The sequence below is a fragment of the Tetrao urogallus genome (assembly GCF_951394365.1).
Source record: "Tetrao urogallus genome assembly, chromosome: 14".
NCBI lineage: Eukaryota > Metazoa > Chordata > Aves > Galliformes > Phasianidae > Tetrao > Tetrao urogallus.
Window position 1 is genome coordinate 688,393 of NC_136827.1, and position 27,740 is coordinate 716,132.

Here is a 27,740-nt window from a genome sequence, read left to right on the forward strand (position 1 = left end):
TTACATCGCATACTTCTGAGTCCATTCCCGAGCTATTCTGTTGTACCTGCATGTACAAAAAGAGCATTCACTTAGCACAGCATCCCAGCTCATAACACCACACGAACTCGAGACCCTGCAGCAGCACGGCCGTTTTGCACGAGTAAAAGAGCAAAGGGCAGCACGGTGCCAGCAGGGGAGCAAACCGAGCCCCCTGCACTCAGTGAGCAGAGCGACGTGCCCTGCTGGAGCAGAGGCTCCTTGCCACGCGAGCCGCAAACAGAGCAGCTGTGAGGAGCATTTCCAGCAAGGTTTCGCCTGCTCCTCTCCCAGCCGCAGGGCTTTAATCTGGCCGTTCTGGAGAGCCGCAGATCAGTGCCTCCCTCCCAGCCCTCCGCACCCCCACAAGTTCGGCCCAGTGGTGCCAACCCCTCCCAGGCTCCCGCTGCGTCCAGCCTTGTGCCCGTGGCTACCAGCACACGCAGCCTTGCCCACGACAAGCTCTTACTGCGAAGGCACGCTCTGCTCCTTTCTCCCAGCCACCTGGAGCTTCTGCTCCCCTTTACAGCCAGAATCACACCCAGAGGAAGCTCGGGCTGAGCACGTGAAACAAAGCGGCGGCTGTGACTTACAGCACTGATAAAGGTGGTGTTTCTGACTACAGAATTCGAGTTTGCAGAAAAAGCATCACAAGGCAGGAAGTTTCCTAGTTATTTACACCAACCAAGTTTCTGTGCTGCAATTTAGTCTGTAGACAAAGTTCTTCAGCTTAAGAAAATCGAGAAACCACAGGAAAGCAACTGTCACCTGCTTTGAGGCTACTGAAAACCAAGTCCAGATACATGTGAGCACAGAAGTTGCTGACTGGAGGAAGGGGAAAAAACTCCTACATACAGTGAATAGGAAAGAGCAATTGTATGCTTAGCTGAGACTTGACACACACCCTGCAAACCTCGCAGCTCTGACTAAAAGCAAGATGCACAGAGTTCCCTATTTCTCAAACACCGAAGTTTGAGAATCACTTTCCTTCCTTGCTCTCATGACACAACTCTGTAACGTCAGGAATTAATACCAGCGATCAGAGCTGGATGAGAACAAGGGGGTAAAAAAAACCCCTCACACGATCACAACTGCAACTGCAGACAAGGCAGCACCGCTCAGCGAGTTCCTCTGCCTTGCCCTCTGCTGCAGTCAGGCTTCCCACATCCCTGAGCTCCAGGCAGGGGTTGGGGGAGCAGAACCCTTCCCACTGCTGGGAGCACAGCAAGCCTGAGAGCACCTCATGAAGCTGAATGTCTGTGGGAGCACACCACATGCATGCCAGGGTCCTGAGAGAAGCAGCTGATGTGGCTGCCCAGCTGCTCTCCATCGCATTTGAGCAGCCGTGGCTGTCAGGTGAGGATCCCAGAGAGTGCAGGAAAGGAAGCATCGCTCCCAACCTTCAAGAAAGGAAGACCCAGGAAACTACAGGCCTGTGATCCTCAGCATCCGTGCCTGGAAAGATGGAGGAGACCTTCTTGGAAAGCACGAGAGATGAAGAGATGAACAGAGACAGCCAGCACGGCTTCACCCAGGGCAGAGTGCCTGACCCTCTATGATAGAGCCATGGCACTGGTTGAAGAAAGGAAGGTAAACTGCTGTCATGCACCTGGGCTGCTGCAAGGCCTTCGCCATGGCCTCACACCACATCTAAACTGAAAAGAAATTCATTTGAAGGGTGGGCTGATCAGCGGGTCAGGAACTGGTTGGTCAGCCAGAGGGTTGCAGTCAACAGCTCCATACAAGGGGGAGGCTGGTCACAAGGCCAGGGGTCCATCTTGGTGCTTTTCAATGTCTTTATGAATGACAAACAGCAGAATCAAGTGCACCCTCAGCGAGTTTGACCAAGATGGGCAGTGCAGCTGACACAACAGAAGGAAGAGGTGCCATCCAGAGGGATCTGGACAGGCTGAGAAGTGGGCACACGTGAATCAAACTCACATTGGCTCAACAAGGCCAAGAGCAAGGTGCTTCACCTGGGTCAGGGCAATCCCTGATATGCACACAGACTGGTAGGCCTCACCGAGAGCAGCCCTGAAGACAAAGACTCTGGGGTTCTGGTGCTCACAGCCTAGAAGGACAACAGGACCCTGCGCTGCACCAAAAGAGGGACACAGCCAGGATGGTGAGGAAGGGGACTGCCCCCCTCTGCTCTGCCCTCGTGAGGCCCCACCTGGGGTCCTGCATCCAGGCCTCCAGCACAGGACAGATGAGGCTGGTGGAGCAGAGGAGGCCAAGACAACATTCAGAATGCAGCAGTACCTTCCTGACAAGGAAAGCCCGAGGCTTCTCCAGTGCAGAGAAGAAAAGGCTCTGGGGAGACCTCACTGTGATCTTCCAAGAACCTGAAGGGAGATTATTTATAAGGAGGAGATTGACTTCTTACGTGATCTGACAGAAGGATGAGGGGGAACAGTTTGCAACTAAGAAGGGGAGACTTTGGTTACACGGCGAGAAGAAAATCTTTATTGGGATGGCGGTTGTGGCATCGGCTGCCTGGAAAAGCTGTGGTGCCCTATGCTGGAGAGGCCCAAGGCCACGGACGGGGGGCAACCAGCCCAAAGCAAGGGGGTTGGAACTGGATGGGCTTTAAGGTCCCCTCCAACCCAAACCATTCTATGCTTTATGTTTAAACTGGTGCTTTTAAACAAAACAATGGAAACCTTCTCAGTAGTGGACTTCTCTTCAGTTTGCAGTTCACCTCAGAGGCAGCTTGTGTCCTCCCCCCCTCTCTCTACACCACTTGTTCTTTCCTTGGGTTGTCAAATGAAGATGAAAATAGTATTTTGTTGTTTCTTTGCTTGCCTGACTCCATCACCAACAGCTAGCATGGAAACATCCTCCCACCGAAGCAACTTGTTCTCCCTCTGCTGGCTATGTAGGATTAAAGCACACAGTGAAACTGGTGAGATTTTAGAAGCCTGAACTTAGCATCACATGCAACAGATTTGCACTGCTCACTTTACATTAAGCAAACCTGCAATTAACAGCTACCACACTACTGAAAAACTATTGTGTAGAATGAAAATGCAGTAAGAAACTCAAAGAAGAAGAACGTCTCTGCTTGCTTTACTTCTACCAGAAAAGGTGTCTTTTTCCTACAGCAGTGAAAAGCTGTCAAAATAGCTGTATTACACCACCCATCAAAACCAAAACTCACCACATTCACAGCGTTAGGAAGGAACAAATCAAAGTTCACACTTCTCCCCACGAAGCGTGGTTGGTTTTTTTTTCCAGTTCCCTTTTACTATTAAAGCATCAACTCTGTTTATGTTCCACCTTTGGCTTCCATACTCACTTTTCTCTATCTGTTTTGTAGATCCGTGCAATCTCAGGCACTAAAGGATCATCTGGATTGGGATCACACAACAGAGAACAGATGGACAAAAGTACTAGGGAGAGAGAAAAAACACTGCATTAGTTTAAACACAGCTGAAGGCACCTGCACAAGTCAGGCAGCCTGCCTGCTTCCCCCAGGCAGCAGTATTAGCAGCAGCTCTTAAAACCACGTGCAGCAATCCCACATCCTTCAGCCAAGCCATTTTGAACACAAGCTCTTAACTGATCAACTGTGTGTGACTACAAGTTTCTCCCATCTCAGCTCCACCACTGGGAATCCTCTGGACAGGAATATCCCACTAGAACCTTCAAATCCTAAGGGAGAAGTTCGCTGCTTGAAAGCCTTCTTACAAGCATACCTGCTATTAGACCTGAAATTCAGCTTCTTCATTCACACCAGACACAAAGCACTGAACAAAGCAGCAGCACAAACAGGTACTGTATATATCCCACGTCCCACCTGCGTGATGCTGCCTAGCATAGCATCAACCTTCGTCCCTATAAGGAGCCAGAAGACTACAGACAGATGTGTGCATTCCTACGCTCACAGCAAAGCAGGAGAGATGAAGAGGTGTAAGTTATAAGCAAGGCACTTTGGGGCAATGCATGAAACATGTCAAGGGCCTTGTGCCCTCTAAGGGCTGCCAAACGTTCCTGTGATCAGAACTGGCTAAATGCAGTACAAACAGTGCCACTCCTTGTGTCCCCTCCATCAACAGCACTGACAGAGGCGTCACGAGGCCTCTCCCAAGCACGATGGAGATGGCAGCAACCACAAGTTTGAAGGCACTGATCTGTCACAGCTTCCATCAGTTGCTACTCTGACCTGGAGCACAGGAGGCAGAGCTGGTACACTGAAACACATCAGCTACAAATAGGAAGAGAGCAGCATGCATTCCACAATTCACTTTAAAAAAGAAGTGAGCATAGAAGAAAGATCACAAAATAAAGACTGCCGAGGTACAGCTGAAGAGGAGAACAGGCCAGAAGATTTTAAATAGGACAGAAGTGAAAGCTTCAGGAGATGCTCAGTGATGAACCCAGGTCAGTTTTCCTGCACGTTTCTGTAGACTCATCGCAGGCACGGTAGGCATTTCAAGTCAAAAGCTTCCAGAACAAGTTCACTAGTAAGCTCTGTTCCTGATCTAAGTGAACATACTTCCTGCTCTCAAATGAAGAGCAATCTCCTCCCCCAGCATCCTCTTCCACTTTGGATCAGCAGAGCACCACTGCCTCAGAAGAGCTGCCCATCTCCAACCACAGAGCTCATCCTTCAGCACACGTGGTTCTAAGAACTGAGACTGCAAGAGCAGCTCTGCCCCACTGCTGGCAGCCTCATCTGTAGGAGCTCAGTATCGTGGAAATCACCCCACCCACCCGTGACACCTGCGCTACGCATCCCAGTGAAGTGTCTACAGAAAGCAACCTTTGGAAAGGAGAACATCTTTCACACTTGGTAAATGTTAACAGCACAAAGGCTTACCATCAGAAGTGCACCTACAAACAGCTTTTAATTTTACATTCTTTCTGGTCTCAAGGACTTCACTGCCAGCCACCTCGTGCACCAGTTCAGTTCTGCAAGCCTACAGTTTAAGGAACAACTGGGATTTAAGTTTTAAATCCACTATTGCCAATTTCACTCTGTACTCATGGCTTTCTACTGCTCACTCGTAATTAGAGCGCATTCTGCACAATTAATCACCCCTTGAACCATTCAGACCTGTCTGAACATGGCTTCAGAGCTTAATGATTTTACCTGTGTGCTAGAGGCACATCGGAACCACTGGACCTGAACTGCTGTCCCTTACCAAGGCTGAAAGAAAGGGCTGGCAAGGCTGTAACAGACACAGCAGCTCATCACCTTTAGCTCTTTCCACCAGTTCCAGCTTTGGTCTCTCTGCCACCTCAGACACACCTGCAGCCAGCAGCACAGCCTGAACACGGCAGGTTTCTGTAGCTCCCCTCCTGTGGCCTTTGTCTTCGTATTTCCAGCCTCCACAGACAGACACTGAGGTCTCCTCAGGCAACAGGATGAGTAAGAAAAGCTAACATCCATTCCTTCCTTTACACAGAAGGAAGAAATCGAGCCAAGGAGCACTGAACAGGCACTGAAGGGCCATGGCCCCAAACTGCTGGAGGTCAAGGAGCCATTGGGACACGGCTCTCAGTCAGAGGGTTTGAAATTTGGATGGTACTGCACAGAGCAGGGGTTGGATCAGCGATCCTCGAGAGCCTTTTCCAGATGGGAATGTTCCATTTCTGTGATCCCAGCCGGATTTATTTTACCGCAGTCCTTAGTTACCAGGGCTGACTTCACACAGGACGGCTGGCCCCAAAGCAGCAGCACCCACCTGCAAGGCTCTGTTCAGCCCCACCTGCTCCCTCTCCCCAGCCACTGACAGCACCCTGCACACCTGCCAGCAGCCCCTTCCAGCACAGGCAGCAGGGCAGAGTGCTGCTCCATCCCCAGTGATGCTGCCCTCCCCACAGCAGAGCACTGCCACGTTCTCCTGGCTGGAAGAGGCTGTGCTTTATTGGAACCCCATCACCAGCTGCGCTTTCAGCAATGACTTCTGGCATGCTAATAACTTCAAAAACAATCTCCAGATCTTGTTTTGCAGCAGATCGCTTCTATTGTAGTATCTCTCCAACGTTCTATAAACTGGACTCAATGCAATTTCAAGCTGCACTGACATTCAGTTGTGTTTTTTCTTTAAATCATTAATCAGAACTATTCTCCACTACTTGCTCTGACTTATAACTTGAAATCTTTCAGTTTTATCTGTACAGCTTCAGCAAGCAAAGCAGTTTTAACTGAAATTTATTTCAAGTGGTTTAATTTTGATAGGCTGCTGAAAGCAGCCAGCTGTCCAAAATAAATTCAGCAGTTCTGTGTTGAGCACACAGGTTTGAGACCAACCAAATTGACAGCCTACAGACCACCATTACAGCCCCTGGAAAGAAAGAAATACACCCTGGCGTAAAGTGTAAAAAACCCAAATGTAAGAGGAGAGAGCAAATAATTGGCAGATTTTTAGGAGTCAGTTATTTCTATGAGCTCTTTCACACAGTAATTAAATAAGCCAGCGCTGCAGAAAGGAGCAGACCAGCTTTGCAGGGCAATGAGTATTACTGGAATGAATCTCACAGAAGAGCCTTGATGTTCACTGTCAAGTGCCAGTATCAGCAGAACAGGTACAGAGTACAGCAGTAAAGAAGTTCAGAACAGCAAGTCTTGTGAGCACAGCACTGGGCGGAATGTGGCGGCACAGCTTGAAGCAAGAGGTTGAGCTCACTTATCAGCATTTTGGAGTGGCGCTTCCTACAGCAGATGAACTACTGCAGAGTAGGCTGAACCACACAAGCATGCAGTGACGCTGCTCTATGCCACGTCCCTTCGTCCTGCTTGGTAACAGGCAGGGCTGCTGCAGTGCTGGTGGAGCACCAGTTTGACTGCATTTCTCAAGTCTCTCACTGAGAGAGACATTAATGGTGTGGGGTGTGCGTGCTCCAGAATTGAGGTTTGCATTTGTCAGCAATAGTAGAACAGATCAAGTTTAACTTCCCACTGACTCAGATGGTTCAAGCACTGAGTTATTTCTCATCTATTCACTCTTAACAGTCCAGCCTGTAGCAAAACATCAAGCAAATCAAAGCAGACTATTAAAGCCTCCTTTCATTCAAAAATTGGTTTTCCTCCAGCTTTGTTTTACTTCCCTGAGTGCACAGCCTGTTTAACTCCAATACTTCAACTGTGAACTCCATCCATCTCCCACAGACAACGAGAACAGCTTGTCCTTCAGAGGACTCCTCCCTTCTATGAACTAGCAGAGAGCAAGCACTTCACAACCTTTAAGTAAGGAATCAGGAGAACAGAACTAATCAAGGAGGAGACTGTTAACAAAGTGCCTCTAAAGAAGCAGTGGGCTCAGCTCCCCCCAGCTGCTGATAAGGCACTCTCAAGCAGTCTGATCACTCAACACTTGCTATCAGCTAAGGATGCTCAGCAATGTGCTCTCTGACGCCAGCTGAGGCCTAACAGTGCACATCCCTGATCTAAGTCTACTCGCAAGACTTCCCTTCACACCACAGAATGCTCCAAAATTCAAGGGCAGCCTGCCTCAAGGTAGCTCCAATGTGCAGAGAATCATGTGCAGCTTATCGACAAACTTCACAGGTTGCTGCTGCAGGATTCACCTCACCTTCCCAGCAGGCTCTTCTATCCTCCTCACTCTGCCAAACCTCGGATCAAACTGCAGGTAGATGCAAGTTCAATATGTAAGCTCCACGGCTGCACTTCTGCCACAACCAGCTCAGTCATTGCTCAGGACAGGATTCACAAAGCAGGCTGTGTACAGATCCTTCCAGTGCAACATGGAGAACAACTAAACCCAATAAAACTGCCTACTGGAACTTGCTATTGGCCCACACAACTCTAAGAGATGCATCAAGATCCCAGAATACAGCAGTGAACAGACACCTTTACAAACCACAGGCCCCCCACGTAGCCCACTGGGGAGAGTCAGCTCCACATCCAGAAGCTTTCCCTAGAGTTCCAGCAGAAAAAGGAAGTCAAGAGGAGCCGTGGCAACCAAGTTCTGTTGGTGGCAGGGATGATTATCAAGTGCATCACACAGTTCTGACACCTCTGCATTCCTGGAGCATGCTGCTGCAGCTGACAGCAGTTTTAAAAGCAGCAGAAGCTGTGTACCAGCCTCACGCATGACTCCTCCACACAAACGTGCAAGCAATTAGACCAAGCCTAGTCCTGGTCTGCTGTAGGAAAGGTTACCACTGAAAGCCTCTATTTAAGCCTCATTAGGAGCACTGAAGCTACACTTCTAGTTTCTCTAGATACCAGCAATACAAAAGGCCAATACCAGCCCTGCACTACCACAGCATATGAGACTGTGGTCCCAGTTGATTAAGAAACAAAGATGCTATCGATGTAGAAGCCTGATTTGTGACCCTAAGGCACAGATTCCACAAGATTATTAGGAAGAACTGAAGAGCATCGCTGGTTTCTCAGCGCAGAAATCATCTTCCAAGTACAGAAGTCAAATGCTGTATTTGTTAAGAAAGCCAGAGTGGGTCTCATGTCAGTGACTTCCAGCTAGAATCTAACTGGAATTCCAAACAAAACTTGGCTCAGTAGCCACTCATCCATAGGTCAAATTCAGGATGAGAAGCAACTGAGGAGCAATGGAATTTCTGGACGAACCAAAGAAGAAATTAAACAGCAAGCACCAATTCCAAGCTAGTAAGGTACCTGAAGCAGCTCCTTAGCTGGTGTTCTGGCTCAACTGCTGCTCAGCACTATTACTACTCTCTAATTACAACCAATCCAGGAGTAAAACGTTTCCCTGGGTTCCAAGGAGCTCAGGTCAGAACAGCTAAGGCACCCACCGACATTCTGCCTCCACAAGGACCCTGCTAATCTAAACTTCTAAGTTAAGGGCAACGAGCACTCGAGTACATCAGTGGAATGAGGAGAATAGAGCAGCTGTGTCTTAAAGAGAAGTTACCCCTCTAGAGTCAATTCCTCTAAGGGGCAAAAGGCCTCACCAGCCCAGGCCAGTCTTCTCTGAAGATCCATCCAAAAGAAGTTCCATTTCTAAGGAGAGGGCAAACAAAGACTGCACCAAGGAAGTTCCTTTTACACTACTGACAAAGCCACGAGAGTTCCTTTCAGTGCCAGGTTGTCAGGACAGCAGGATATGTACTCAGCTACCAGCCCTGGCTCAAGTCACAGTCAGCTCAAGATCACTATACAACCAAAATGCTTGTGTGCTGACACAGGGCAGGAATTCAAAGAGGGGTAGTGCCAGCTGTTGTGCTCCACGCCAATATCAGAGCCCACCCTTCCCTGCTCTGCTCCAGGCAAATTACAAATACTGTGCCACTAAGTTCTTCCTTTAGGAAGGGATTAGTTATCCTTCTGGAGAACAGGCTACCAGCTCTGACAGCATTTTGCTTTTTGATCTTGCTTGTACACAGATGCATGCTTTTCAACATCAAAGTAACGAAGCTCAGATTTAGCTTAGCCTGATACTCTGGGGACTACAAAACCTCAGCGTGCATTTGAGCTTTGCACACATCACTGCTCAGGAACTCAGCTCCATTCCAAGGGCCTTACCCAGCTCTCCCACTCCCCAGGACAGCTAAGGCTCCTCCATTCCTAACCCTCAGCCTGGCAGCTAAGACCCTCCACATCCAGGTCCAGTGCTACTTGGGGCCACTTGCTGCTGGTAAGGTGCACACCTGAAGGACTTCCACAGTGAGGGCTCAGAGGCTTTCTGCTGAGGACTGACGCACACAGCACGCCCAGATGGTTTCACAAAGCTTCACTTAGCAGCTTTTCGCTCTGCACGTGGAGCTGACAGTGCATCAGGACCACTGCGAACATCAAGGCAGAAGCTGAACCGCCATCCCTGCGAGCAGCACAGGCACAGTCCCTCAGCACGCAGTGCAAAAATGCTCAGGAGTGTATTTTGGGAGATGCTGAATGCAAAGTTCTTGACTGCTGAAAGCATTTCTAATGTCCTGAAGTCTCTGACAACCAGCACTGTAAACGATACCGTGCAGATTTAGCTTTATGTTCTTGATTTTCTTTTTTTAAACTTCAGTATCATTACAGCTGATATATTTTGCAATTTGATAAACTGACTTTGAATAAGTTCTCACATACAGAAAGTGGACATGAAATCTGCTGAGGTTCTACCCTCTCAGTAATACAGAATAAAAAAGAAATCTCAAAACTGACTGCTGGAAAAAGTATCTGCCTGTACAATCACTACCTTTGAGTTTCAGACAGCCATCTCGCTCACCCTCAGAAGCATCTGGGGTCTGAAAGTTCCAGAGTTTCCCCCAGGGGCAGCTAACTGCCCACGACCACGTTCAGATGACTTACAGCCATCTCCAAGGACACAGAGTCCACAGCTTCCTGCCAACCCGCATTGGTGCTCATGCATTCCATCGAGGGGAGCTTCCCAAAGCTCAAAGGGAACCTCTGGTCAGATGTGGGCCTCCTCCACGAGCAAACCGGAGAGTTGGTCATGAGGGATATGGAGAAGGTTGAGGCGAGGCTAAAAATGACTTCTTTGCCTCAGTCTTCACTAGCAACAGCTCCAGCCACACTGCCCGAATGGCAGAAAGTAAAGGTAAGAACTGGGAGAAGGAAGATCTGCCCACTGGAAGTGAAGATCAGGTTTGAGACCACCTAACAAAGGTGCACAAATCAGGTGAGATCTATCCCTGGGTTCTGGGAAATGGCAGATGAAGGTGCCAAGCTGCTATCCAGCATATCTGAAAGGTAACCACAGTCTGGTGAAGTTCCCACTGGCTGAAAAAGGGGACACAAAGCCCCCATTGTCAAGAAGGGTAAAAAGATCCAGGGAACTACAGACCATTCAGTCTCATCTCTGTGCCTGGCAAGATCACAGGGCAGATCCCCTTAAGGTCCTACTGAGGGGCATGGAAAACAAAGAGGAGGTGATCGGTGGTAAACAGCACGGCTTCATCAAGGGCAAGTCACACCTGACAAACTTGGTGGCCTTTTATGATGGAGTTACAGCATCAGGGGATAAATGGAGAGAAACTGATGTCATCTGCTGGATGTGTGCAATGGTTTGACACCATCCTCCATGACATCCTGGTCATCAAATTGGAAGAAAGTGGATCTGATGGATGGACCACTCACTGCGTAAGAAATGGGCTCAGTGGTCACACTCAGAGAATTGTGTCAACAGCTTCATGTCCAAGCAGGGACCAGTTATGAGTGGTGCTCCTCAGGGACCGGTGCTATTTAACACGTAAGCAACATGAATAGCAAGTTTGGAGATGACTCCAAGCTGAGCAGTGCAGCTGACATGCTAGAGGGAAGGGATGCTGTAAGAGGAACCTGCACAGGATGGAGAGGTGGACTCATAACAGCTTCATGAAGTTCAACGAGGATAAGTGTAAGGTTCTGCACGTGGGTCAGGGCAATGCCAAGCACAGATACAGGATGGGCAGAGAATGGCTTGAGAGCAGCCCTGGGGAGAAGGATTTGAGAGAGCCAACTGATGCGAGATTAAACATGAGCTGGCAACACGCTTGCAGCCCAGAAGGCTGCATCAAGAGAGATATGACCTGCAGGTCCAGGGAATGATTCTGCACCTCTAGTCTGTCCTTCTGAGACCCCACCTGGAGTGCTGCATCCAGGGCTGGGGCCCCCAGCACAAGCACAGGGAGCTGTTGAGCAAGTCCAGAGGAGGGCCACAAAACAGAGGGCTGGAGCACCTCCCCTACAAGGACAGGGGGAGAGAGAGCTGGGACTCTTCAATTTGGATAAGGCTCTGTGGGACCCTTATAGCGGCCTTCCAGTACCTGAAGGGGGCCTACAGGAAAGCTGGGAAGGGACTTTTATAAGGGCAGGTAGAGACAGGATGAGGGGAAACAGCTTTAAACTGGAACAGGTTAGATTTAGACTAGATATTAGGAAGAAATTCTTTACTGTGAGGGTGGTGAGACACTGAAACAGGTTGTCCAGTGAGGCTGTAGATGCCCCCACCATGGAAGCATTCAAGGCCAGGCTGGATGGGGCTGTGAGCAACCTGGGCTAGAGGGAGGTGACCCTGCCTATGGCAGCAGGGTGAAGCTAGGTGATCTGAAAGGTCCGTTTCAGCCCAGAAGGCTCTATGATTTAAGTTGAATTCTTTAAGTGAGTGAGGCTGGAGTTACTCACTAGGTAGGGTCTTCAATACACCAAATGTAAACTCCATGGCTCCTCTGTTGAACACACAGAAACACAAAGAAAGAGAGCAAGTTGCCCAATCTTTACTGAAGAAATACTTCAGTTTACCACTCAACTCGCACACTACAAGCTCAAGATAAAGTAGGGTTCTCCCAAATATGCCTAAAAACAATTAAAAGCGGGTGAAGACCCTTTATTCTCCTGCTACAGATTACAGATTCTTGTTTATTAAGGTAGTGATAGCACTTCTAGGTTTATGCATTCTGCTTAAGCTTTGGAATCAAGGTAACCACCAAGGTGTGTTTACAATTAGATCTAGAGAGTATTCATTTGACCATATGTGCTCTTCAACCAATACCTACTTCGGAATTACTAACAGTTATTCATACTACTATCTCAGAAGGTCAGTGCTGTTCTCCCCTGCTCTCCAAAATCCATTCTGAAGAAGTGGTAAACGTTAGGAAAGAAAGTAAACATGGATGCTAGTCACCTCCACCGCCATAATCACAATCACTCCAAGTTACTTACAGGGGCAGAGAAACTTCCTTGGTCACTTAGCAGCCTGAAATCGAGGTTCTGACAGCCCCGAGCTCAGTCACTAGCTATCTCACCCTGCAAGGAGGGCACAGGCAGGTTCCCAATTCAGATACACTGGACTGCCCTTTGGAGCAGCCTGCATCTCCTGAGCAAGAGAAGCCCCAGTCCCCACCTTTACCACTTATGTTTTCCTAATTAATTAGCACTGTCATGATTTCCCTCAGTATTCCCACCACAAACATGCTACAAGCAGTAAGTCACTGCACACCACTTCAACTTCCCCCTCGCAGGGAAGAGCAAGAAGCAGCACCACCAAGAAATCCAGACATGGTAACATAACGTCTCCTCTGTGCGAGCTGCTGGAACATCATCTTCCAGATACCTCAGAAAGAAGCTGCAAATGAAGCTGTTAAATGGAAGAACTGTTTCTAGTCTTTCTCAATTTCTGGATCAGTAGAGAAAGCACACCTTCCCCCAGACCCACGGTGCTGCTGATGACAGGACGCAAGGCATTCATTATTCAGCATAAAGTTGAGGCCCTGTTATTCACAGGAGTTACCTAACCCAGCAGCTTCTCCTATTAGCAACACATTTACTCCTCAGTAAGGCTAACCAGGAAGTCAGGGAGCTGACAGCCCTGAAGTCTGTAACAATACAGCTGCAGCCTCACTGAAAACGAGATTTCCACCCTAGCAGGCCGACACTGCCTTCGTAGAATTCATCTGTACTTGATGGAGACAGGAATGCCTCTTCCAACTCCTGCCCATGGGTAATTTGGTCTACCTTCTTACAGAAAGCACCTCTTATTCCTGACAGACACCCACCAGCATTTCTTTTGCTGCCTTCATGAATTAACACCAAGTGACCCCGCTAAGACTTCACAGAATCACAAGGTTGGAAACGACCTGCAAGATCATCTAGTCCAACCACCCTCCCATTCCTTCCCCCTGGTTAGATCTGCATGCATTCTGTGCTACACACAGGAGAGTTTGCAGAGAGTTCATATGAAAGCACAACAGAGACAACTGGTCAGTAATACATATGCACTGATCTCAGGAAGCATGCTTTAGAGTGACAGAATGGCCTCGCTCGTCCCACAGCTTAGTCTAACTACGCCAGGAGGATGCAGTTTGAAGAGGATCAGAAAAAGGAGTTGAAGGCAGAGGAAGGAAGGAGCTGGAAAAGCATACTGCAACTGGATTTGGTTCCTAAATTAAGTCAAGGTATATTTTGTGATTAAAGCTCTCTGACAGCCATTAATAGTAAGTCTGCTGATGCTCTCAGCTAGCCTCTTAACTTCTCAGCCTACTTCTGTCACGATCCCAGCATACATTCCAGTGTTTACATGCTATTTATCATCCCACAGGATGTATGCTAACTTCAGAATCCCCAAGACAAGTGAAAATAACACATCATGCCATGCTACGTGCTCTGCAGCTGTAGAATTCTAGCCATCACATAGTGATTAAATGCTGTACGTTTAGGACTACCTTAGCACCTCTAACAGTAGCTAGGGCTCTACTGAAAGCATTCATAAAGAAAGCTACAACAAGCACACAGTCATCTGGCTTTTACTGGCACTATTCCTTTAGCTTTCCAGTTACAGTGAGGACCTTCAGCTCTGCACAACAGCACACTCACTGCCATCACAGACAAGACGTGCTGTTGTCCTTCCACCTCTTCTTCACAAATGCTACATCCTCAGCTGGACAGAGGTACCAGAATTATGAGCTCAGTAGAAGGGAAACAGTTACGATAAGCAAGGAGTCATCTGCTAGAACTAAAGGGCGTGTGAGGGTATGACAAGTGGTGGAGAAGAACTGCATGTTTTTGTCAGCCTTTTTTAAAAGGCCGCTGCTGTTTCCTTACATTTTACTTTGTGTACAGTTTCAACACTGGAGCCTTCTTTTGTCATACACGTGTTTTCAAGCTCAAATGTCTGTCCTAAAGCAGAGCTTCCTGCACAGAACTGCCACAACTCAGTACTTGATTCAGTCAGACTTAATGGATCCATGAGCAAAACTACACTAAAATCCCTTCTCCCTATGGCTGAAGGAATTGGATGATCCAGGGCTTGTGAAGAACAGGTTACAAACTACACGCTGGGCCACAAGACTGAAGCTGTGATCACAGAAGCAGTTAACACTGAGAATGCAGTATTATTTGTTTTACATTCTAAACCTAGATGAGTAATTACAGCAGAGTAAAATTAAGTGAGCATTGGAGGTACCTTTTGAAATAGTTAGTGCTGGGGACCACTGTGATCGTAGAATATCAAGACAAATGCTGCCATTACTGTTAATATTTGGATGATAGATTCTTGTTGTAAATGCAACCTGCAGAAGAAGGAAAATTTCAGTGTAGGCTCACAAATGTACATTATAGCACATGGTAAGCTACTGCACAGGACACTCACCTTAGGTGGTTTGAAGGGATAATCTGTTGGGAAGTGAATTGTCAAGAAAAATACTCCACCTTGATAGGGACTGTCGTTCTGTTAAGGAAAAGGAAATGTTGCAGTTCAGTTTTTACAAGAAGACTGGTCATAGAAACTATGAACATCCATTCTCTCATACTTACTGGTCCCATTATTGTAGCTTGCCAATGGAACACTGAAAAAGAAAGAGATTTACTTCGGTTTGGAGAAGCTCAAGTAATGAATACTTAACGCCACAAGAAAGCAGTACAGAAGAGTCTATTTTAAAAACAAAACCTTCTGAGAAACTGCGAGGACATCAGCCAAAAAGCTGAACAGAGACAGGGAGATGCACTCTGTATTTCCTGCACATTCGGTCCACGCTTTCAGAAACTGCTGTGGTAGATACCTGTGCTGCACCCTGAAAGAAACCCCAGCACAACAGAAACACAGCGTTCACTCACTATTTCGGACCCAACAAGTTTGAGCATTCAATCAGGTAGTTCCCAATGAAAGTCTACCATTACCTGAATCAAGCCCACTTTCCAACAGCTGCACTGCCCTTTCAGAGCGAGTTACAGCAAAGGCACAGAGGAAGTTCATCCCTTTCCTCAACAGGATCTCCTCTGCGTGGCTCCTTCACTGAACAAAGGGTAAACCTGAGCCGTGTGCGTTCCACAGGTAAGGAGCTCACCTACAGCCAGCAGCGTCCTGACCCAGCATCTACCTTCAGCCTCCACAGAAGCACAAAAATTCCATTAAAGCACAGAAAGTAACACAAGTCACAGAAGAACCTCAGAATGAGTCTGCTAAACACTTGAGACCAGTGTGCCAGAATGCTTTAGGTTAAATGGAAAAAAAGTCAGTCTCACTCATGTGCATCTGTCTAAGAGAACATCTTAATCTGGTAATACAGAAGGCTTGTGAAGAATGTCTTTATGCTGCAGGACAGAAGGAAAATAATCAGTGCTGTTAGTCTGCAATAAAGCTCCCCCATATGTACTTCAGGGCTCCTGCTTTCTCCTAACACCCCAAGTTCACAGCACACTAGTTTAACGAGTTATTTCTCAGGTATTATGGGAATTTTCCTCTGCCAGGATGTTGGCTGCACCTCACCTTTAGAAGTGGGGAGCAGAACACAAGCTGACCCAGCTGTAGGAGCCAAGTCTTTAAGGCACAGAAGTTGAAGCCATCTGCAGCTGCGCACTTCACGTGCAACCAGTGCCCTCAGCTTCCACCCCGGCCCAAAGGTGGCTGTGACACAGTAACACTGTGTGCCTACTCCGAGTTGCTTTCAGTCACAGCTGTACAGGCACTACAAGCGAGTGTGAGCTCAGAAAGAATGGAAAAACAAGAGTAGAGACAGCCCTGCCAAGACTGAGTAGAAAAGCAGCTGGTTCAAGCAGCAGCTTCTGTAACAAAGGGCGTTACAGCTGCTGACTGCAGCCAGCAAGGGAAAAGGACATTCAGCTAGGCTCAGGAAATGAAGACAATGCCTCGCTTCCAAACGCGACGTTTGCCCGTTTTAAAAGGTTCAGGCAGCTCCAGAGCAAGTGCACTGCTGGCAGCTGGAGGGGGGAAGGCTGGAACAAGAGGACAAAGAGGTGGCAAAAAGACAGTGAGGAGTGCAGCACTACAGAACACTGAGATTCTCACATGCATCAGTGGATGCTGGTTAAGGCTGACTCCAGCTGTGCTGAATATATAAAAATACTGGATGTTAACTTGAACACCTCTGCATGCTAGGAAGATCAACTGTGACACCTCATCACAGCCTTAAACCAGGAGAAATCGGAGTTATACTACAATCTGGTAACGTAACCCCAACCCTATTTCCCAAACAGAGAATGGAGCCAAGCAGAGGATGACAAAACCACCTTATCCAGAGAGAAAACGTATCCAGTCCCTGCAGTTGACTAAGCAGAAGCAGCTTTTCCCATTCCAGAGTTAACGTAACACTGGGATGAGCTGCTGACAAGAGGAGACAGTTTACATCAGCTGGACGAGGAAGATACCACTCTGAAAGCACAGCATGTTCTGAACCCTGAGAAACATTGTGACAAGGCAAGCAGGCAGGCCTCGAGCACAGCCAGCACTGTGAGAACAGCACCTTCCACTGCTGCTACTGCTGCCCCTGCTGTTCAGTTACACACCAGAGGGTGAGCTCTCAACAGTGCAAGATTTTCAAGGATCCACCAGCAAGGTGACACAAAGACCTGGGTATTACTGCCAAATCAAGAAAGCTTTGAAGCCGCCCTCAACCACTTCTCAGCTCACGTTACCACCTCCTCCAGCACCCTGACTGGCCGTGACACGCTTCTGAAACAATAAAGCAGATCATTATGGCACCAGAAAATCCTCAGACTGGCTCTGCACCTTACTGAGTGCCCTCCCAAAACCTGCAAGCTCCTTAGAAATACCATTCCTAAAGCAGGAAAGTGGCAGAATGCCTACAAGTACTGCTAAAAGCCCTCAAACCAGGTACAGCTTCCACTTGTCTGAAGGCACTGCTAAACACTAATGCCTCCACAAAAAGAGAAATAATCAGTCTCTTCATTCTTCAAAGTGCTCTTTTTAACCTAGTCTAAGACTCACGAATTTATGTTTCTATGCACTGCAGAACTTGCCAATAGCTCAAAAGAGATTAACTGCTACAACTGATCAGAATCACTCTCGTAAGAAGAACCCCCAAGCCTATGAGCTCTCAGCACAGATGGAAGCCTCCCTTCTCAACACTCCTTGCTCCTACAAGCTTGGATGCTAGGCTGAGCAGCTGCCTTGTCAGGGATGCTGCTGCACAGCTGGATGCACCCCTGCAACAGCTGAACTGCTCTTATGCAGCCTCTCTGACATGGCAGAGCCTCTACAGAAGCATCAACACATTGCCTTATCTCAGGCATTTTATGCTTTAAATACTCATGCATTTCATACACACTCATCTGGATTTTCCCCAGGGCAGGCTGTAAAGCAAGAGGTGACCTTACAAGTGGTCCTGCCATTGCAGGCACCTTACTGACCTGGACCATCTAAACTGGGACCAAATGCTTAATGCTGATACAAAAAAGAAATTGCACTTTACCAAGTGAGAAATGTTGATGTTAGAAGGCCTGAGCAACTTGTGAAATGACTTTGGTTCAGTTTAAAAGCAAAGGCCTCTCACAATAAAAAAACCCACAACCCAACACCAATGGCTGCAATAGGGGCCAACAATTAAGCTCTGTTATTCACAGGTGGTCCAGAAGCCTGGGGACCACGATCCAGAACTGCAATAAGAAAGATCTATGTGAAGCCTATTAAATCATGCAGTGCATCTTGCCCTGTTCTAGGAGAAAACACACGAGCAAGGTAACAGGAGATCTTAGCACAAAGAAAAGAAATGCAGAGGAAGGCTCTGAGCAATAACAGCCTCCTTCCACACGGCTCTCTGAGCTTCAAAAGGAGCAGAGAAAGATGCTCAGGTCTCCGTACCAGGAGAACTCAGAGCAGCTGGTGCCTGGGCCAACAAGGCAGCCCAGCTGTTCCTTCCCAGCACGCTGCTCCCTTCAGGGACCTGGCAGAGCCAACTGCTTAGAGAGGATTTAAGCACACCAGTACCTTGCAATTGAAGGATCCTCTGCCTGCACTTCATCTCGTAGCTAAGCACCCACATACAAATCCAGTGACAAAGCTGTCACCACAGCAAGACCTGCACGTTCAGATTTTGCATACTCAGAAGTCCTGAAGGAGCAGCAGATTGAGTTAAGCCCTGCCTGAAGGTCTCAACTTGTTCTTCAGTCCTTATGCTGGCATACCCTATAGAGCAACAGCACAAACCAACTGAAAGCAAACAGCTTTTTCAAGTGTTCCTGTAACTTAAAAACCAAAAAATACTTTGTAATTCAAGCTTCAATTCACTAATTAGCTTTCCTTCCATTCACATTTTACCTTGCTACCCTCAAAGACTGTGCATTACCTCTTTAGGAAACGCAGTGGTTGCTTTAAGTCCTGTGTAAACTGTGTTAACTGTGACCTTGATGTACCACCACCCAGCATTGGAGCAGACTGCTTTACTTCCACAGGAGCACGTGAGCACACTATATATAATTTAGGTACCAAACAAGTTTTGTCAGCTGTAGAAGACTGCACACTGGTTGGGCTGCAGCTCAGTGTGCACTGACTGCACGTGTTGATACGAGAATGCCAGAGCACTGGGGGAGGAAACAGAGCTCCCCATGAAATGGGCACAGATCTCAGGTGATCCACAGGGATGGCATCACAGGTACAAGTGTCAGGCTGGTGTGGGGAACAGTCTCCAGTACAAGTTCTCCTCACGGATGAACCAGGTGCCCTGTTTTAGAAGGAAAACAGTCCACACGTGCACACTGACAGTGCCATACTTACTGTCATCACCAACAGGCCCTGCTGAACACTGTGCTGGAGGATCACGTGCCAGATCATTCAACTCCTAGGAAAACAAAAAAACAGGAACAGTTGTTTCATTTAATTTCAACACCACTCACATTATTACTGTTACAAAAGCTGCTGGTGGCACTCGGGCCATTATTACTCCTGCTCTTTGTGGGAACACTGCTCATCAGCTGCACGCATCAGTGAGGTGAGAGCACAGGGATGTACCACCACCAAGCCAACACCCCAGGACACAAAGTCACTCCCGAAATCAATGCCACATATTTGGTGCACACTCAGTTACCCCTCCTGGGTTTCCTGACACTCCACTCACACAGCCCTCACGAGGTCACAGGGTCTATCAGCTTAACTTCACCTTCGCTGAGAATAAAGCTCAGAACCTGGACTGCACCCCAGATTTCTCATGCATGGAACCACGGAGCCAGGGCAGCTCCAAGCCAACGACCTGCTGCCAGCCCTCCCCCTCCCTGCCCCACAGCAGCTCCCAGGCACTTTCACTCACTGCAGAACTTTGCTCACCCTGTTGTTTCATCAGGCTACAGGTGGCTGGACAACAAAACACAAGGCTCTGGTAACCAGCTCGAGCGCACAGATACAACGCCACACTTCTGAAGCAGCTGTATCAGCCAAGCAATCCCCTGACAAGTTCCAAAGCACAGCCGCATGATGTGAACCAAACCACCCCAACCTCCAGCTCGGAGCAGGCCTTCGGCTGGGCTCAGGGCCCACAGCCACCCACTGCTCACACCTGCAGGCCGCTCAGGAAGCAGGCACTGAACAACACGCACAAATAGAATAAGATCCCAAAACCCAACCATTTTTGTCGTGCCAGGCTCAGACACTGAGCCCAGCCCCTTGTGGACTGGGGCTGAAACAGACGTGCAGCGCGCAGCGCCTGCCGAGCGGCTACGGCACACCTGAAGGTGGGCAGCACCTCCAAGCACCTCCATTAAACAAGAGGGAAGCCCTTCACAGTTGCAAGTAGGTTCAGAACAGCCAATTTTAGCCCTGCGAGGATTCCCTTCTTCCTCCCTGACTGAAACATGAGCCAGCAAAGAGCTCCATAAAGCACTCGCTCCCCATCATCACACTTTACACCACCCACTGCACACCTGTTCTCAGCCCAGAACATTACATACACCAAGCTCCAAACCGAGCTGCAGAACTCTGCTTCATCCCGCAGCAGTGTGTACTGCGACAGCATTCACAGAGAGGCGGCCTCAGAAACACAGCACCCCTCAGAGCAGTGCCCTGAGCTCTGCTCCAGCCCCAGCAAGCCCAGCAGAGGCCGTGCAGCCAGCTCTGTGCCTTCCTGCTCAGCTGACAGGCACGTGTCCCTCACACAGAGGGCAGCAGCTCTCTCTCTATACACACAGACACACACACTGTAAGTACAGACATAAGAACTTAGAAGTATAAATAAAAATTCAGGAGCTTACCCCACTTTTCCAAGAGCCTGTAATAACCGCGTGAAGCACAGTAACTTCCGAATGCTATTGACCCTGATCTCCTGGAGAAGGCAATTTAATGCTACAGTACTCAGAATTCTAAACACATCCATTAGCAAAAAACACCTAAGCCTCTCCTCTGTGCACACCTACAACGCAGCAAAGCCACCCTGGAGAGGAATACCACTGGAAGAGCACACCTATGTCATGTTAGACCACAAGCTACCAATGCCTAGGTTTCAGAGCCCAGCACACATCTCCTCCACCACAGCTGGGAAACCAAAGGTGCAGCTGGCAGAGCTGCCCTGCAGCAGCACCTCCCCAGCACCCCATGTGGCCCCGCTGCAGGCAGGGCTCACAGCAGCGACGCAGCAAAGCTCAGCCAGCAGCAGCACCCCTTCTCATCAGGGCACTGTTTCCTTCTCTTCAATGTGGAGCCCCAGGCAGAAGGGATACTTCAGCTTTTGTACGTGTGCACAGTACCTCACTGCAGAGGTGACTGGGTCACACCACAGGGGTCACTGTGCAGCACTCCCCACAGGGAGCATTTCAGGCTCCGCTTTACAAACTCACAAGTTGCAGCACCACTGACTGAAAGGCCCGTGTAAGTGATGCACAGACTCCTTGCACTTACAGAAGTTTTGAAACAACTTCTAAATTAAGCTCCTGCAACGCAAAGCCCCACAGCTGCTGTAGGGCAGCCAAAATAACAGCGGAAAAGCTGGACCTTGACAGGACACCTCTGGAGCACAAGCACTAGCTGCACATGGCACTACCCCTGCAGCCTCAACACTGCAAGGGCCAACTGCAGAACCGTGGGGTTGGGAGGGCCCTAACAGCACCCTATCCTCACACCTGCCACAGGCTCAGTGCCCCCAACAGCTCAGGCTGCCCGGGGCCCATCCACAGCCTGGGGCACCTCAGCCCCGGGCAGCAGTGCCAGGGTTTGAAACTTTCTCCTCACACCTGAGCTAAGCTCCCCTCTCTCTTAGTTGAGAGCCATCACCACACTTCCTGATACATGAGAGGCGCTCCGGCTCCCCAAGCACCCTGGTGGCGTCTCCCAAGCTCACTCCAACAGCTCCACATCTCTCCCGTGCTGGGCCCCGGAGCTGAACGCCGTGCTGGGGAAGGATGGTCCTCACAAAAGGGAACAGCCCCCTCCTTCACCCCGCTGCAGCCCAGGACACAGCTGCCTTCTGGGCTGCCAGCACACGGCCGGCTCACTGCTCTCCACCCACCAGCCCTCCCCACAGGGCTGCTCAGGCCATCGGCACTCAGTCTGGGATGGGGAGCAGCCCCCATCCAGGAGCAGCACCCTGCATTGGGCCCAGATCATCTTCAAGAGGGTCACATGAGGCCACCTCCCCAGCCTGCCCGGTTCCCTGGGTGTCACCCACCCCCTCCCTCCAGCATGTCAGCTGCACCACACAGCTTGCTGAGCCTGCACTCACTCTGCCATCCACACCACTGCTGCATTAACGCAGCACAGGGCCTCCTAGCAGGGCACGGATACCACACTTAACATAGCTTTCTCTTCAAGCTGCCCACGTACCTACCCAGACCTCTACCAGTCACTTATCAGACTTGTAGGGCCAAGTTTAAAAACAGGAATGATAGTTACATGCAGCTACACCAGACCATGCACAAACAAAGCAGGGCATCCAGAAGGTTACCTTGCCTTTTAGAAGCTGTTGGTGCAGTTCACAAGGCAGAGCACCCCAGCCTACCCAACACTTGGTTTCCAGATGTTACTGAGGGACAGAAGAAACACTGTCTTAAATCTGAGCTAATTACCCAGGTGCTCATACGAAACTAACTTCTCATACACAGAAGCTTCCACTGCAGTTTGGTGTCACCTACAAAGCTGACGTCGCCAGCTATCAGGCCCCAACCTGCCCTATTCTACCTCTGTGCTCACTGACCAGGTCTTGACAGCATTGCCATCAAACCAGCACCTGGAGGAAGCTGCAGCTGGCTATCAGTTGAGTTTCTGGTGCAGAAAGCTTTGCTGGAGGTTTTTGGCTCCTAGGAGCCTGCCCCCAAGTGCAGTGGGACAGCGAGCTGCAGGGCTGCTCTCTCCTCCACGGCGCCAGGCCCACTGCTGAGGATCGTACCATCACTCAGACCTAACTTAAAAGTTTTAATTACCCCTCAGCAAAAGTAAGGAACCGAAGGCACAATGCAAAGCACAGTTCAAGTACCTTGCCCAAAGAGCAAGTTGTACGAAACTACATCTGGGAAGTGGGCATTCCAGTAAAGCTACGAGTCTTGCACAAGAAACAGCCCTGCTGGTGCTTGAGTTCCCCACAGAAAGCACAGCCCCACGCGGCGCTCCAGGAAAGCGTTTCAGAAGAGATGCAGCGTGTGACACAGAGTGCCTCACTGCGCCAAGGCCAAGCCGAGCAGCGAGGAGGGGCTCAGGGTGAGCCTGCAGCCCTGCTCAGAGCCACCACCTGCTGCCCTGCCCCCACCGTGCCGCTTCCCAACGGCATTTGGAGCTGAATTGGGGACTCCACGACAGCGCAAGAAGTTCTCGCAAACAGGAGCGCTCCAAGTTCCAGCTTCAAGCTTCACCTTGCGCACGTTCCAAGCTTTAACTCGTTTATTTGCAAACTCCAGAGGCATTTGTCACAGATGTGCGAGTTCACTTCCCCAGACAACGAGCCCCACGCTGCCCATCTGCTGCGTGGCAGGGCGGCCCTGGCCAGCAGACAAGGCTGCTTTAAGGATTCTGTCCTGACTGCGGCACCAAGCAGCCAGCCGGGCGAGAGGACGGCTGCTGTCCCGGGGCAGCTCCTCAAACACACTCCAACGCCTCAGACAGGACTCCAGTCAAAGATTACGCAAAGCCGTGGTCCATCCTCCTCACTCCAGTTTGAGCTGCTTTCAGAAGCTCTAATTGACTCAGAGACCACATCATTAGCTTGATTGTAAGCCTTATTTTCACTTACAGCAGCAGCAACCTGACAGCAAAATAAGCTTTTAATCTGTCTTCGGCAAGAATCTTTGCCTGAAGCCCCCAAATCCCTCAGTGACAGGCAGCCTAGGACCGTGTCATAAAACTGTGATTTAACTCACCAAAAAGGAACTTGGAGCCATTCAACCACCATTTCCTGGCAGCTTTAAATAGATTATTGCCAAGCAATACATAACAGAGCCAATGACCAATAGCACTGCCTGCCAGCAACCTGCACATGTCCACACGTGTGGAAGGGGCAGCAAGGCCCCCCAGCCTGCCCCACAGCACAGCTCCTGCACTTACCTGACACAGAAGCCAGCACACAGGGCAGACTGTGAAGCAACACAGCTCTGGCTCTGTTTGTCAAGGCAGCACTCACAGAGGCTCCAGCATCCAACTGTGGGTTCCAAAGGCACTTCTGGTCTACAAGACTCTGCAACTCCAAAATAGCTCCCATTCTAAGGCCGCTTCTTCCAAACAACATAAACATTTTGATCTTCAGGAGGATTTGAATCCTTCTCCTTTCACAGAATCTGCCTTTCTGGGGCACGGAATGGCTTAGATCCACTGGCCTTCTTGACAACACTTGCACATGAGAAGGCAGCATAAGAAAAGCCAAGCTTAATGAAACACAGAGCCTGCCAGGGTACGCGCTACAATGAGCTCTGATGTAAGCATCAGTCACCTTTCATCTTCTTTCAAAGCCTGAACAGCAAGAACACCAAGGCAGCACCTAACTTCCTCTGGGTGCAGGGACTGAGCGCTGCAGAGCCCAGGCAGCAGGCGGGAGCCGAGCTCGGTAGGAAGCACTGAGCTGCTCCCACGAGCTGCTGTGAGGCCAAACTACAGCACAGACAGAACAGTCCAGAGGCAGGGAGCACACGGATCGCTTGGCGCTGCTCAGTTGCCCAGTAACCCCAACACAAGGCAGCCAGCAGCCCAACAGCAGCATCGCTACAGACACCCAACAGAGCTGTGCGCTTTACAGCAGAGGCCCGCAGACGAGCGCTAAGGCAGCATCCCCAGCACAGCTCCTCGTTCCCTGCTCCCTCACTGCAGGGCCCACCACAGGGAGCCCACAGAGGACAAAGTTCACCTTCCCCTTGCTCTCCCACTCCAAGCAGGGCCCTGCTTGCTCTGTTACAAGGGTAGGGATAAGGCTGAAGTCCTGAAACAAGCACCATCTGTTACAGTCCTTCAGCATTACCCCTTCCCTAGCCCTGTATGTCCTCATATGGCATTTCTTCTGAGATATTGGTGATGATCAAATATATGAGTTATAGTGAACTGCTACTCCCACACTTTTCACGGCTACTTCAGCCGCCATGACGGCACGCATCCCAGTTTGCCCAGAACTAAACACTTCTAAAACCTGGAGCTCCCTCCTCATGAAATCCGAGTGCCAGTGGAGAACCTTGGGAGAATTAAGAGCACTGCAGGAACACCACAAGCAGCAACTTGAGAGCAGCTCCTCCGTGTGTGATCCCCCCTGCAGCATCTGCTCTGAGAACAGCTGCAGAGCTGGCACAGCAGCTCCAGGCCTGGACAGCCCATCAGCCCCACAGCTGGCAGCACCTCCACGCTGACAGCGAGACTTCTAGTCAGACAGCAGGCAGCTTTGGGCTCTGCCCCACTTCCAGCCCAGAGGGGCTCGGTGTGCCAGACACCGCTTCATGCAACAGCAGCTCCAGGGCATCAGAGGTTTGTTCACTCCTGGGGTTTGCTGCTCATTCCTGAAGTTCTCATCCCTGTGTTGTCCAAGAACTCTGCAGAAAGCCTCATGCATGGTCTGTGGTAGGGAATAAAATCCAAAGCACCAGGCATAAACACCAGTGGCAAGATGCAGACACGTACACTGGCGCATCGAGACTGATGCATCCTCCAAAAAAATGCCTGAACACCAGCTTTCCTCTCCATTGCTTCTTTGTAAACAAGCCTGCTGGGGTTACTTCCACTTAATCCACACTCCACAGCCTTTTGTTCCTGTCACCAGGTGCAACAGCAGAGGCTGGAGCCACTGATTAGGACAGGGCCAACACTGCTGCAGCTCCTGCAGACAGGGCAACACAGGCAAGATGGGCATCCCACAGAGCTCAGCACAGCCCAGGTGAGAGCAGACACTGGTAGGCAGCTGAGCGAGGCACCACAGCACTCCTCCACCTGCAGCCCGACTCCAGCTAACTCTCAGAGTACCCAGACGAGCAGCTGAGCATCACAGCCCTGACCAAAGCTTTTTGCTTGCAGCACCATTTCCACTGCACTGCTCAGCACTTTGTCGAGCTCTGTGCACCACTTACACAGCCCATCCTGCCTCAGGTTCTTCACCTCCGAGGAGCAACACAAACAGCCCACCCATGAGCAACCCACGCTCACCAAGGGACGGCACGCTCCATTTCTCCTCCTGAAGCACGAACAGCAAGCAAAGCAAGCGCTGTTTCAAGGAAGGAACTCTGCTGATCTGCCGGTGGCCCCGAGGCAGGCACATCACCTCGCACTGCCAGCTGCCCTGTGCTCACAGCTCTGTCCAGGCAATCCCGGCGCTGTCCTAGACCAACGCTCCCCTTCCAGCCCCGGCATCAGAGGCTTCCAGAACGACCGGGGAGCCGCAGGGGAAGCGGCCTCGATCATCTACCATGTCGCGTTGAGTATCGCCACGTTAAGTGACCGAAAGCGTCGGATCGGACCGATACTGAACTGGAACGCCGCTCCCTTACGTAACCGGTTACCGCGCGAGTTCCAGTAACTAAAATTACAGCGGAACGGCCCGCCCGCCGCTGGATGCACACAGCGCGCCGCTCTCCTCAGCTCCGAGCGGCTCGAACCGCAGCCCAGCTCCGGCCGCGGCAAACACGCCCAAACGCGGCCCTCGTCCGGCGCCGCAGAGCGTGGCGCGCCCGGGGCGCGGCGAGGAGCCCAGCGGGCCCGCGGACGCCGTGCCCGGCCGGGCCGCCACCGGCCACAAGCCGGCTCCGGTGCGGGCCGCGGGCTCCCCGGCTGAGAACCGCCCGCGCCGCGTCGGCCTCCGCAGCGCCGGGCCTCCTCCGCCCCGCTCCGCTCCCCGCCGGCGGCCCCGCGCCCCCTGGCGGCTCCCGGAGTTCCCCGGGGCCACGTCGCGGCGGCGGGGAGGGGGGGGGGTAACGCGGGGCAGCGCCTCCCGGTGCAGCGGAAGGCCGCGAGGCCGGGCCGTCCTCCCGCGCCCTGCCCCCGGGCCTCGCCCCGCCGCCCGGCCGGCGCCCCGCGGTCCGGCTCGGTCACGGCGGCGAGCCCGGCGTCGGTGCGAGCCGCGGGGCTCGGCCTTACCTTATGGATTCTCTTCAGCGCCATTGTGTGCGCGGTGCGAGGAGGGGCGCGGGGAGGGGGAGGCCGCGGGGAACTACTTTCCGCGGGGGAGGGGAGGAGGAGGAGTGCGGAGGTGGCGGCGCGGGGGGAGGAGAAGGGGAGGGAGGGAGGAGACGAGGGGGAGGGGAGGGGGCCCGGAAGGCGGCGGTACGGCGAGGGGCCCGGCGCGGCCTCGCGCTGCTCCGTGGGCCGGCCGCGCTGCGCTCGCTGATGCCGCGCCGCGCCGCTCGCTCCGCCGCCGCTTTATGCGCTGCGCCGCGCCGCGCCGCTCTGGGCTGACCCCTTCCGCGTATCGCTCCGCCGTGCCCTGCCCGCCGCCGCACCGCCGCCGCCCGGAGCGAAGCGGGAGGAGCCCGGGAGAGAACGCCGCGGGGGGAGGGCCGGAGCCGGGCCGGGGGCGCGGAGCCGGGCGGGGCGGGGGCGGGCGGGAGGCGCGGGGACTATTTGCCGTGCGGCGCGCGCACAGAACTCTCCAGAAGGGGGAGGGGGAGAGCGCGGAGGGATACGACGGCGCCGCCGCACGTGACGCAACGATCTCGC

The 27,740-nt window shown here is 51.1% G+C and overlaps 1 protein-coding gene across 1 annotated transcript; it reads right to left on the reverse strand.

Moving 5' to 3' along the window:
- Positions 1-27,185, reverse strand: UBE2D2 (ubiquitin conjugating enzyme E2 D2; the record flags this gene model as incomplete). The annotated part of the gene is made up of 7 exons (XM_079542282.1): positions 1-46; positions 3,317-3,410; positions 14,859-14,964; positions 15,045-15,122; positions 15,209-15,240; positions 19,425-19,488; positions 27,162-27,185. 7 exons carry the CDS (start codon positions 27,183-27,185, stop codon positions 1-3), a joined length of 444 nt encoding a protein of 147 aa, XP_079398408.1.
- Between the last annotated feature and the right edge of the window lie 555 nt (positions 27,186-27,740).